Source organism: Mixophyes fleayi, chromosome 7 (assembly GCF_038048845.1).
Source record: "Mixophyes fleayi isolate aMixFle1 chromosome 7, aMixFle1.hap1, whole genome shotgun sequence".
Lineage (NCBI taxonomy): Eukaryota > Metazoa > Chordata > Amphibia > Anura > Limnodynastidae > Mixophyes > Mixophyes fleayi.
The window spans coordinates 36,801,483-36,815,675 of NC_134408.1; the positions used below are offsets into that span (position 1 = coordinate 36,801,483).

The 14,193-nt window shown below is 38.0% G+C and overlaps 1 protein-coding gene across 2 annotated transcripts in view; it reads right to left on the minus strand.

Annotated features, from left to right (window-relative positions):
• CCZ1 (CCZ1 vacuolar protein trafficking and biogenesis associated) overlaps nucleotides 1-9,249 on the minus strand; it is a 41,275-nt gene extending 32,026 nt beyond the window's left edge. Inside the window, exons 1-4 of one of the 2 annotated variants that reach the window (XM_075179668.1) lie at nucleotides 9,093-9,249; nucleotides 8,325-8,415; nucleotides 1,650-1,747; nucleotides 1,359-1,452 (exon numbers count right to left, since the gene is read on the minus strand). In XM_075179668.1, coding sequence (XP_075035769.1) covers nucleotides 1,359-1,452; nucleotides 1,650-1,747; nucleotides 8,325-8,414 — 282 coding nt within the window. In that variant the 5' untranslated portion in view covers nucleotide 8,415; nucleotides 9,093-9,249. The other variant, XM_075179667.1, reaches the window with a different exon arrangement.
• Between the last annotated feature and the right edge of the window lie 4,944 nt (nucleotides 9,250-14,193).

Below are 14,193 nucleotides of genomic sequence, written 5' to 3' on the forward strand. Positions count from 1 at the left end.
TGGTAGAGTGTAGAATTCATGATTCCGTCAGTTATGGAAAGTCGTCCAGGTCTTGAAACAGCAAAGAATCCCCACACCATCACCATGTTTCACTGTTGGTATGATGCTCTTATTGTGGAATGCTGTGTTAGCTTGACACCAGATGTAACGGGATCCATGTCTTCCAAAAAGTCCAGAGAACATTACCCCAAAACGTTTGGGGTTAATCAAAGTTTGTTTGTTTTTCAAATGTGAGTTTAGCCTTTATGCTCCCCTTGGTTAGTAGTGGTTTCATCTTGCAACTCTCCCATGGATACCGTTTTTGCCCAGTCTCTTTCTTATTGTGGATCCATGAACGCTGACATTAACAGAGGCCTGCAGTTCCTTAGATGTTCGTCTGGGTTCTCTCTCTCTTCTGGAATTTCATTTGATCACGGCATACTGTGCTGCTTGTTGAGACCTTTTAGCCAACTTCACATTGCATAAAAGGTTCTATTTAATTAAAGTGTAGATTCAACAGGGCTGGCAGTAACCAAGCTTGATTGTGTTTAGTATAATTAAACCTAATTATCAATTCAATTTGGTTCATTGGTTGAATGAGTAACTAAGGGGGCAATTACTATTTCACATAGGGCCAGTTGGTGTTGGGTAACTTTTTTCCTTCAATAAATTAAATAACCATTTAACAATTAAGTGTGACAAATATGCAAAAATAGAAGAAATCAGGAAGGGTGCAAACACGTGTGTGTGTGTGTGTGTGTGTAAGGGTACCTCTGCGGACGTGTGTGTGTGTGTGTGTGTGTGTGTGTGTGTGTGTGTGTGTGTGTGTGTGTGTGTGTGTGTGTGTGAGGGTACCTCTGCGGAGTCCTCCTCTAAAAATACTGGTCTTATAATAGGGTAGCAAATAGTATGCTCTTAAAGAGAAGCAACTTAAAGCGGTGACCATCACTACTCAGCCCTGCAGGTTCAGTTCCTAAATAACAGGAGTAGCTTCCATCTCCCCAATGTCATGCTTGGTAAGTACAGGGGCTCATCTTGGAACATTGATCCAAAGCAGAGTTGGTCTATAATTTAAGTCTTCCTGTAAAGTACATTTTTGTGCATCAGCACCTGCTTTGTACTTCTGGTGACCTAGTCATATGCTCCATCTCATTTATTTCCTGCATGAAGAGGTCTATAAGATGATGTCACTTACAGTGACCCTCAGGTGCAAGGGATTGGCTTTATGTAAAAAATAGAGTAGCTATTACTGTAATAACATACCTCATATAGATCGGAACATACAAACACAAACAACAGCTGTGAGTGTTTAGCACTAATACACAGTACTGTATGTAGATAGCCTACATTTTATAGAGGTTGAAATCTTTAGCTCTTACCATAACCATCCAAAAACTGTCTTCTGGCTCATGAAAGAACTGTCGGTTTTTCTGGGTGTGTAATGACTGTGCTGGTTTTGATGGGCTAAAGGTCCTAAGATAAAATCAAAAAGCAAAATCAACGAGAGTATATTCTACAGACTAGAAGAATAGCTTTGGCTAGTGACTGGTAAACTGCACCATTGAAGACCAATACATGGGTGTATCAAGGTCTAATATCTGGTAAACGTAATTACTGATCATATTGTTCTAGACTATAAAGAAGAAAGACTTTATATGTAAATGTAGTACCTGGTAAACTGAACGATTGCTTCACATAAGCCAACATTTTTAATTTTTTCATTTTTCTCAATTTCATTCGGATGGTAAAAGAGAATCTTTTTTTCTTCCTGCAGAACAAAAAGACAATGAAGTGAGGAAGTTCATTATCAGTAGGGAATATGCAAAATGGTAAAAACATAAAGTAGAATACTGCCAAAGCATAAAGCAATTACTCAGTTTCTTGGCTATAGTAATATATTGAATGATTCCCTGGCTTACCGAGGTCTAAATCCGTTATGCAGCTTATATTAAACTCACAAGGTCCTCTTGCGATCTGCTCACAAGTATGCTTTTGTATTCTTAGTAATTTGCTCAGAGCTGTGACAAATTCACTTAGTCACTCTGGGCTTACAATAGTTTGCAAAATTGTGTATAGTACAGGGGATGCGTGCGCAAAATTATTATTATTATTAATTTTTATTTATAGCGTGCCACTAGGTATCCGTAGCGCCGTACAGGGACCTAAACACAGTACAGGGTGAGACGGTACAGTTAACAAAAAGCACAGTAACTCGGAAGCTCAATGTACAGCTAGATGACAGGTGAGAAACCCCAGCGGAGTAGAGAGAGGGGTAGAAAAGCAGAAGAACCTCACGGAGAGACAAGTAGCTGGAAAGCAATTAAAATGGTGGAGAACAGGAGGAGAGGAGGCCCTGCTCGAAGGAGCGTACAATTTAAGGGGAGGGTAGGACGGACAGAGACGCAAGGGTAAAGATAGCTTTAGGCTATCCCTCTGTACGTACAGACTACAGGGAACTTTATGTATCATGGATCATTACGGATCTGGCCAAACCCCAATGAAGCCCGACACCTGACATTTGCGAGGAAAATATATGAATAGGAGAGGGGAGTTTATAATGGAGACACACAAACAATGGGAGTCTACTGAATGACGTGCTTTACCAGTAGGCTCAGAAACATCTTTAGAGACGATCAATAACCTTAGCACATTCATTTTTTATACATTCATATGCTATTAGCAGATGAATTAAATGATTATTAGCAGATCTGCTATTTAAGTATTAAATAAATACAAAGGAGAAAGATAAAAACAAGATTAATATAAGACAATTTTAGTCAATTTAGTTTACCCTTTATTTATTATTATACTTATTTATATTATTGTTATACTTCTATTATAAAACCTTTTTGAGTGGAGAGCCTCTTTAGTATAAGAGTAATATACAGTGACTAAAAACAATATTCACACTCTCTGGTAGGTTTCACACTTTATGTTCTTATATCTTGGACTCAAAATGGTTGTATTTGGAAATTCTTATCACCGATCAATACAAAATACTCTAATGTAAAATTCAAAAACCAAACAAAACCCCAAACTCTAAAGCTTTTTATTAATCAAACCAAACAATAATTATTTGCATGAGTTCTCGGTAGAAGCACCTTTAGCTAAAGTCTGTAATAGCTTTGTACATATGGGCTCTGTAATTGTCGCCATTCTTCTTTGCAATATTGAACATCGGGCTGGTTGGGGGCTGTTGGTTGTCAGCAATTTCCAAATCATTCCAAAGAAAGACAATGAAATGGGAGGTCTGGAATTTGACTGTCCCACATCAGGCGAGAATTCATGCAAGTTTTATTCAACTAATTTTGCTACCCTCCTGTAAAGGGCAGATTTGTGAAGTGTCCTGGCTATTGTCCCATGGACAGTTTCTCCCAGCTCTACCATGGAACACTAACTCGTTTTGGAGTCCTACGGCAACCAACAAAGTGCCCTCCTTGGGTGGATGCTCAGTTTTGGAAGATGACCTTTTCTAGACAAAATCTACAGTACTCATGTAATAGATTATCATCTGTTTTTCTTTTATGAAAAAAAAAAAAAAAAGTAGACAGTAGTTATTTACATATGATATTAAATAGCATTTTGTGTTGACCAGGGGTGATACTTCCCCAATAAATTAATTGAAAAGCTACTGTATCTAGGGCTTTTGCACTCCCCAGTTTTTCCAAAACTTGGCCAGGTTTTGCTACTAGAAATCTTAAAGGAATTGTATGGTCTGCATGTTAATCTTCCAAAATAACTTCATTGCTTCAAAGAAGAACCAAACATGAAAAAGTACACCGGAATGTGAAACCGCGCAAATGCTGTTCACCTGCTCTTGGGTCCAATAAGCAGTTGACATGTGGCTGATACTCACCTAATCTGGTTGCATGTCCCTTCATCACCCCTAAATCCACAACCAGCCTCAGCGGAAGACAACCTAGGCTGGTTCCCTCTAATACTGGGATCCCTCTGTCCTTGCAGAAAGAAGTCCCTGGCTGGTGCCTCAGTGGGAGGGGAGGACAAAAACCAGAGACTACCAGCTCCGCACTGAAAAGCACTGTGGTATCTTTCCGACCCCTTGGGTTGTAGGGACAACGGTAATAAAGATCAACTAAGCGGTCCAAGTGTAATGGTAAGGGGAACTGACCCCTACCAATAATAACAAAATAGTTTACAAAAACGCAATTTTAAAATAAAGTTAAAGTTGAAAAAAATAAACACTCCTCAAACTCTGATCTAGCAGTTTATTAAATTTACAATAACATATTTTATTTGTTCCACTATAGTCCAATAGGGAAGGGGATTAAATAAAATTATAAAAACACAGAGTCCATGGGACAACAATTTGCAGCCAGCCAATCACAAGCGGCTTCCCAAAAACGGTCACTCGTGACTGGCTGACAGTGAGGGGAGTCCTGAGACTCCCTGCTTTGATTCTACATCAAAAGAGACTAATATCTATTAATGTGGGAAAAAAACAATTAACAATCCAGTGAAGCTCTATTCATTCTATGGGTCTATTGATTGTGAAAACCCATTTCACACACTGGAAACCCCACTGAAATGAATGGGCCAAAGAAATGATTGGCTGCATTGAAATGAATCGGGAAAAAACAGCTACACCGGCTTACCTGTTCTTGTTAACCACAATGCGCTCCCATAGGGATGAATGGGCTTTTTCAAGTGTGGTGGCATGTTTGAACACACTGAAATGACGCAAGCAGCATCCCCAAAAAAATGGGGCTCAACACAAATGTAGGCAGGAACAATTATGAACCCAAATGGGTTTAGACACATAATAGAATGGGTTTTACTTTCACGTGCAGTTGTATTTATTACGCTTGCATTCAAAATTGGACATCCTCTGAGCAGCTGTAAATTTTCAGTCTTAATGACAGTGAGAACATCCCATGTACTGGCAGGAGCATGCTCACTGTGCTCCTGAGACACTTTCTGTGACATAACACTGCCAGCTTTCAGTACACGGTCACACGATGTCTAATGCTGACACAGAGAGAGAAACCGTTACATAGCTGCTATTTTATCAAGAATGTCATGGCTGTTATAAACTGTACACTGCACTATCAATATTATCCAAAAACTGCATGGCAGAAATACTTTAAAGCTAATAGACTGGCGTAATCCTCCCTTCTTCTGCCTTGTCAGTAGTTCAAATGAGTGTCAGGAGCTGAAGGCAGACTTTTTTTTAAACAAGAACAACAAAATTGCTCCAAAGTAATGTAGAAGAAGATTGGCTGGGGGTAGATAGATAGATAGATAGATAGATAGATAGATAGAGCATTCTAATTATATTACACTGGGGAAATATTTAATATAAAGAATTCCCAGCATGAAACTAAAGTCAGACTGTCAGATTGGACTTCAACTATGACAACATTATCAGCAATACCACTTTCTGAATGATGTTGCGGATGACTTCTGAACTTCTTAATTTCTAAAGCATTAATTTGTTTTCTTGTGTTGTCAGGACAGGAAAATATATATATTGTCGAAGTCGTATAATTGGATGAACGAAAGTATATTGGTTAATATTGTTTTGCCGTGCGTATTGCGATCTGTACACCACGTAACACGTGGCATGGTGCGATCGCATAGTAAAATACGCACGCACACACTCGCATTACAACATTTAGTTATTTATATCATTCATATTGGTTCCGTTACACTTTAATTTATGAGCAGATCGTATTTGGTTTATTATTAGTTTATATATAAATATATATATATATATATATATATATATATTGATTATATGTACACTTCAGTGATATTCAAGGTTCAGGTTATAGGAAAGGTATCATGCCTAGTATCATATTGAAACCCTAATCATCAGCAGCTGTCCGGTGCAGTCGGCGAAGAGATCGCACATTGCATACTTTAGTTATTGATATTAGGGAATAAACCTTTGTATGATGTTGGCTATGAAATGCTAATTGACTTAGTTGTAACTGGAGCACTGGCGGGAAGAAAGGAGCAGATCCCCTGGAGAGATTACCCCCACCTTTGGATTCCTTAGATTGAATCAGCCTATGACCTGTTTACCCTGGACCTACCCAACGTCTGGACCTATAGAAACAATCTACGTCATCTCTATTGTTCTCTGTAACACTGACTGTGTATATATGATCATAGCTGTGCACCCAGCTCTCAGACTTCACTGATCACAGTATTCTAAGATGAATCACTGTCCAGGGGTACCCGTGGTTAGCGCAGCGTAGCGCAAGCGGTATGTATTTATCTTTTGGTATTGGCTGTACTGTACTGTTCTTTATATTATGACAATGTATCTGTAAATTGTTGACTATTTACATCTGCTAAAATAAATCACTTTGTGCGTTAGAAACACAATACAATCGCCTATGCAATGCTTATTTGAAAACGATAGAATTACTTTAACAATATATATATTATATACACACACACACACACACACACAGAGGAGTCGAGAAATGCACAGGATATTTGTGGGGGAAATAAAGAACAAACATGTCAGACAAACAATATTTTGTGTACATAAGGCCCTTAACCAAGCACTGCAACATTGTGTGTAGTAAGTTTTTGGACTGAACAACAGAAAGCGCTAGAGGAAATAATCTGTTCTAGTGATTCAAGTGGCTAAGGCTGGGTACACTCTACAGTGTTTTCAGCCGATTATCGGGCAATCAAACGATAAACGACCGTTCGGGAGGATACCGCATCAGTGTGTACGCTGCAACAATGAACGATCATCATTCCCAAAGCTCATTGCATCGTTTCATTTGAATCTTAAACCAGACTAAAAATGTTGTTCAACGATGGAACGATTTAGCTCCAACTCTGCAGTGTGTACGCACTCATGACCGGCAGTGTCCATAGATCTCTATGGAGTGTGCAGTGTCATAATCTTTTACATAGATGGTTATGACAGATGAAGAGCACAGATCTGAAGGTAAATCATGTAAAATGTGTTTAGTGTGTACACATGAATCAGCATGCTGATCAGGACTTTTTTTTTCTTTTTCTAATCATTGGTATAATCATTAAGGATATCACATCGAGAGAAATTTTGTATAGTGTGTACCCAGCCTAAGAGAGGTGTGTCCTGGATGCAGCGCCTGATTGGATAGCCACAACTTCTGTCCAAGCAGGTTTCAGTGCCATACTATGTCCTTTTCTCCAGCATTGATAGATCTCTCCTCTTCATTCATAGTGAGAGGTGCAGCTAGGCAGCATCCATCAAGAAATAGTTCCAGGGAGGGACACCTACTAAATTATTACATAGAAGAGCAATTGCAAAATAGGGGTGGTGTTCCAAAGTTATCACTTGGTAAAATTAGCTATACAACATTTTCCATGATAAACTGGAAAGAAAACCTTCCTGGAAATTTTGCAAAAGCACCCCCTGCACTATCACACCTCCATTGCATCATAACATGCCTCCCCATACAGAAACTCCAATCCAACACTCCTCATACAGTTACTAAAAGAGGAAGTGCAGAGTGACAATCACCATGGATACCTTTCTCCTGTTATTCACTGATGCAGGAGGAAGAGTACTGTGTGTCACTACCCAATTACTGGTACTGGGTATGTGAAGGAACTGGCTGCTGATTGGTAGGCGTGGTTATAACAATCTGTGTCACCCCTCGTATTTTGCAGCCGGATACCAATCTCTCACATTGCTTTGATGCAGGGACAGCCATGAGAACACTGTCTAAAGACATTGTAATTACCACTTTCACTAGAGAGCTTTTTATTCTGTCCCCTGCCTAACAAGCACCTCACTTACCACCGGAAATATTGTCTAACCAAAAACAAGCATCAAAATTATAAAAGTTTCACTCAATGTTCTAAGTGGTCATTATAAAGAGGGAATACTGCACCAATTGTATGTCACACATTTCACAATGGGGAATTCACACTGCTCAGTGAATAATTGTACTGACCATAGAACGATGGCAGAGATGTATTGGAGATCTCAACCACATCGGTTCCTTGTAACCTTGGTACCTCACAATAATTCAACAGTGTAAGTAAGAGAGCCATGAAATTGTGCCACAAAAATTCTGTATATGATGCTGCTTAAAACTGTATGCGCTGCCTGCAAAACAATGCTCATATGCAGCAGATATAGATTCATATATATGCAATTTACTTACTTTCCATTGTTTTTACTTTGTACAGTATAAAGTACTGTAAAAAAAAATTATAACCAAAATCAATCACACAGAGTTATAAATTATTCACAATAAAGAACATGAAAACAGACTTATGCTATTACTATTAAAATTCATTATTCAGTTTTACATCCATGAAACACCCAATAAACCTCACTGAAAAAGCTAAAACAAAACAAAACTTACCTCTCCTTCCCTTGGCCCAAATTTTGGATTATAGATGAAGAAATTTAGCAGAGATGGGGGATAGTGCTTTTCCTGTACGGCAAAGGCCATCCTGAAGGGGATCACAATACAAAACAAAAAAAGGGCAATCAACACAAAACTTAGCAACAACACTTGAAATACCTAGATCAATTTTTACTAATTAAAAAAACAAAAACAAATGTGGTTCCTCAAAATGATAAAACCCAGAGAAACAGAAGCAGGAAACAAAACATGTTACTAGAGAGAGAGCCATTTGGCTAGATTTGGAAAAGAAGATGTGCACATTGCTGAAAGGGGCACTGGTGTTAGCAGTATCCAATGTAAACCCAATCTTGTGCTGCATTTAGGAGATGAGTGAGGTGGTTTGATTATTAAATATGCTAATTCTCATGGGCAATTTATCCAAAATGCATTGACAAGGTATTAATTGGGACATATGAAACTATGCACCATTTTTTTAGGGGCACATTGAAGTAATTGGTCTGACCGTAGTGGACTACAAGGCATTACAGAAAGGACTGCATATAAATAGCTGGTGAAAGGTACATACAGCAGCGCACTGACTGGGCGCAGGGACATGGCGATGTGATAATGAATGCAGTGTGACTGTCAGCACTTTATAGATCTCATCAGTGATGCCCCTTTAGCAAACTGACAAATCTCCCACAGCGCACCGCGCATGGAGGGATAACCAGTACGAGCGGGCACAACTGCGTCCTGCAGCTGCCACCTGTGCCGCACACTCACCTGATACCCTGCACTCAGCCCCTACACATATTTCCATAACACACAGCCACAACCAGGAAGACCTCTGCATGTGCATCACCACCCGGGGGGGTGTTATTAGTCAATGTGTCTGAAAAAACTAGAGCATTGGCAGATTATACCACCACAAACACCCCTCCGCAGCTAAGTGGTTGAAGCCATAACGCAGAAGTCGTCATTGGAGCACACCATTACATTACAATAGGGGGTAACCTTTCGTTTTTACTTTAAATGGCCGGACCTCTTTGTTCATAACTCCCCCCCTACTGTTACCAAATGGAATATTCCAAACTGAATCCGGAATCGCTTCTGATTGGCTGTGCTTACCTGCCGGCTAGAAAGTGTTGTTAAGCCGAGGCTGGGACATTTAACAGTGTGTGTACATGGAGAGGCAGCATATTATATAGATCTAATATAATATATTACTGGCATCTATATAAAGAGCGGAATTTTAATTACCTGCACTAGCATTACAATTTAGTTAAATATGTGGCTAGTACATTAACATATTATAATATTATTATAATATATAATATAATTTGTGAGTTGGAAATAGAAAGGGGAAAGGTTGCGCTTCCTCCAAATGTGTATAGCAGCCAAATGGGAACCTGAAAGTGTTAGAGGGAGATCCCAAACTCCCAACCAAGATATATATATATATATATATATATATATATATATATATATATATATATATATATACACACACACACACAGGTCCTAGGCGCTTGTTTGTAAAGCATAAATTGTTTAAAACTGGATTAACAATATATCAGCATACACTGATGTTTTGGATGCACAAATAAACATGAATACATATGCAATTGCAACATAAAAACAAATAAATGGTGCACCAAATGTCAAGTGATTTAAACACAGGATTGTGCCTGTAACTCACTGCAGAGCTGTAAAGTGCATGAGATAAAACAATGAGTATGGCACCAGTATGGATATTGAGAATGTCCAATGATGTTATTACATAATTGGTTACATGTACAAGGTGGGCATTATAGACAAGTCCGAAAGCATGTGATGGCCCCCGTGGTGCCGGAGAATCTGAATGTCTTTTTGATTCAAACGATAATAATTTGTGATCCTGGGCCCACCTCTCCTTGAGAGCTGAGTTTGCAAAAATATTATATCATTGCAAAATTAAACTTAGAACAATAATAATTTTATTATGCTCTGGGTTGGTTAAAAGCCTTTTTTTTATTATGTAAATTCTTGCAATAATAACCACAGGGCCAGTGAGATCACCCAACATATGTCTCCCACTGTGGGAGCACTGAAGTAATATGGTACATTTACTTTGGGAACGTGCACGATTTGACCATAAGACTTTTGTGGACGTATTGCAAAAACTTCTGGCTCTTTTTCATAGAATCCACTGCAGGAGTGAATGGTCTGCAGGGCTGTTTAAAATTCACTGCCACTTCCCTTTGTGTGAGCTCAGAAAGAAAAAGTGCTCATGAAAAATGCACCTTAAAGGCTCATATCCACTGGCCGATTTTAATGACTGAAAATACACAAAAAAACTGGATCCGCACAAAGTTGAAACTTACCTCATTCTATCCTCTATGCCATATTCTTGTTTTTAAGGTTGAGAGGGTGCTCTTCCAACTAATAATTCAAATATGAACTGAAAAGGAAAGAAAAAGTACTATAGAGAGGCACTCCAGTTCCATATGAGGAAAATCATATTAAAATATAATCTTTATTAAATGCCAATTAAAACATATTATCGGGATGGATATCTCTGACCATTTTGAATATCTATTTTTGCAATGGTGAAATATTGTTAAAATAATAGAAAAGTGATAAAGGAAAATCATGTGAATTAACAATATATTCAACCCCTAGGTAGAGCCAGTTTCGATAGGGTTAATTGTATAGTAAATACTTCTTTTATTTAGCTGGCAGCAAAATTGTATCAATAAAGTGTTGAAATAATACAATGTGTGTATTTTTAATTTCTTCATTATACATTCATGTATCACTCTGGATTTCACACACTTTATGTCCCATAACTATATAAGGAGAACTTATTATCAATTGCTGTCTGTTCAAAGAACATTATGCCCAATATTATATGAGCAACCCAAAAGCACATGTTTATATTTATTGTTATATGTTATTCAAATTGTCCACCAATGCTTCTTTACAAAAAATAATAGGTGGCACTTGTATAGAGTGCCATATTGTTTTATAAATTAGTTATGGATTATAGATCAATACTATGTACACTGGGATAATTCATCTTGTCGTCCCATACTTCTCAAATCTTATAAATCAGACCTATATATCCTAAGAGAGAGTAATCAAAATACCACTGAGAGACCAGCCTGCTAATATATATCAGCAATATTTCTAATTTCCGAGCGCTCCCACTAGATCTCATATTATAATATAGTAGCAAGTCTATCTCAGGGTCTTGTCTTACTAACAACAGGTAATCGGCCAATAGTGAATCCCTAAACTCCGAATTTAAAAGTGTTGAAGTATGAAGCATCTATCACATATTCTATTTGCATCAGAATAGGTAACAATTTCTCAGTAAATATATTTTCATTAAGTGCTAAGTGTCGGAGCTCTGCAGCATCGTCGCTTGCCGGCCCCACTTCTGGGTTGTGACGTCAGAAGTGACGTCAGTTACCCAACTATTTACTTGTTACCTAAGATTCACAAAAACAAAAAGGTACCCCCAGGTACACCCATTGTACCTGGAATAGGAAGCCTGACTGAACAGATGAGTATTTTTCTTGACATTCATCTTAAGAAGTATGTTAGTTCACTTCCATCTTATGTTAAGGATACAATGGATATCCTGAAAATGCTGGATGATGTAGTATTAGATCAAGATGTATGGTTGATTACGTGTGACATGGAAGCATTATATACCAGCATTGACCATACAGGGAAGATTGAGGCCACAAAATATTTTTTGTGGTCAAATAAGGATATAAATTTTGGGAATTTTCTGTCAGAGCTACTAAAATTTATCCTGACAAAGAATTTCTTTGTAATTGACAACAAATTTTACCTCCAGGTTCGTGGGTCCGCAATGGGCTCATCTATATCTCGGACAATGGGAGACAGAAATTGTGTTTTGTGAGAATATGATTGGATATACGGACCATAAAATTTCTTGGGTCCGTTATATTGATATTTTGATTCTTTGGAATGGAACGGAAGAAATGTTTAAGCAATTCATTGGTGTCCTGAATGCTGATGAGAACAATTTGCGTCTCATTTATGATATGAGCTTGGAGAGAATTAATTTTCTGGATATTACGATAAGGAAGGGGGAAGGAGGTAAGGTCCAAACGGATCTCTTTCGGAAGAAGACAGCGACTTATAGTCTGTTACATAAGGAGAGTTTTCATTTCCCTCCAGTAGTCAATAACATCCCGAAAGGGGAGTTTTTGAGAATTAGACGCAATCGGATCCTCAAGATTTTTTTAAAAGATCTGAGGAATTGAAGGTTAGACTTCTGGAAAGAGGTTATAGCAAACATCTAATTAAGAGGGCATTCAATCAGATCAAATCAAAAGACCGAAATAGTCTCTTATATCCACCAGTGAAGACAGTAGAATCTAATAAGATTTGCTTTGTAGGGGACTTTTGCTGTGAGTGGGGAGAAATTCATCAAATTTTACAGAAGCATTAGAATATCCTATTGAATGATTGGGGCTTGAGAACAGTCGTGGATGAGAATGTAAATCTTACTTGGCCACGTGCTAAGAATCTGAAGGATAGGGTAGCCAAGAGCCATTATGCATTAAAAGGAGATGCTTCAATTCAAACAAGGGGCTCATATAAATGTGGTAATTGTAGAGCCTACGAATACATGACACAGACCTTAGAATTTCAGGATAGATATGGTGATAATCACGTAATCAATTTCTTAACTGTAATTCAAAAGGAGTAATATATACTCTTAGATGCCCATGTGAAAAAATATATGTGGGCATGACGAGCAGGGCTCTAAAACAAAGATTTCTTGAGCACAATACAATATACACAATACTAAATCGGACAACGAGAAAATGAAACAATTGACTTCGGCAGCAAGACATTTTTTTACACGACATGGGGGAATCCCTTGGGGTTTATCAGCATTTGCCATTGAAAAATCCAATCAGGAATAAGAGAAGGAGATATTAATAAACAACTTCTCCAAAGAGAAAGTAGGTGGATATTTTTACTAGGTCCTTGATCCCAAATGGTCTTAACGAAAATATCAGTTATATGAGTTTTTCGGGTTGAGGTATTATCCACCATCTTTTTTTCCCCGGGAAAGTTCTGTGAATTATGTAATTGATAGGGATTTTCCTCTGTTTGCAATCAATTAATAACACATATTTACATTCGCACTTACACTTGTAAATAGTACACATTCAATAAGGTTCCAATCCACATTTATTTATTAGTAAAATGTATTAGAGATTAATTATACATAGAAAAAATTGTAGTAAAGGTATTTATGGTTCAGGTCCACTAAAAGGTAAAGAGTTTGGTCTCATATTGAAGCTTATTTCACCAGCAGCAACCCGGTTTTGACAGAGTAGCGATCGCATCTAGCGGTTGCAAGTTATGATCAATATGAGATTAATACTCAAAAGTACTTTGTTTATGGGTCAGTTTAAACCGGTTCTTTGGCAGGAAGACACATAGGCAGCAGTTGGAATGAGCAGCCTCTTCCTTGTTAGAAGATCAAATAAGCTGACCAATTGGCAGACAACTGAAACATCGTTAACCCTGGACCAATGAAGAACTCTCTGAGTGTTATCTGTTTACATAGTGGCATCATCAGTGTTTTTTTGTTAACTGAAACTGCATATTAGCTCCCTGGGCCAGTTAGTTCTTCCTCTCTTCCTGACAACAGACAACATGACTGTATCGGAACTGGGGTCCAGGGGAAGCACATATGTAATGTATTCGGATTTTATACTTTCCTGTTCATACATTAAAATATCTGTAATGCTTTAGCATGGCTTGCTGTAAGTCCTGCTATATTTTGCAAATAAATATCTTTGCGCATTGGAACCACGATAATCGCATTGGACAATGTTGCTAGCGATAG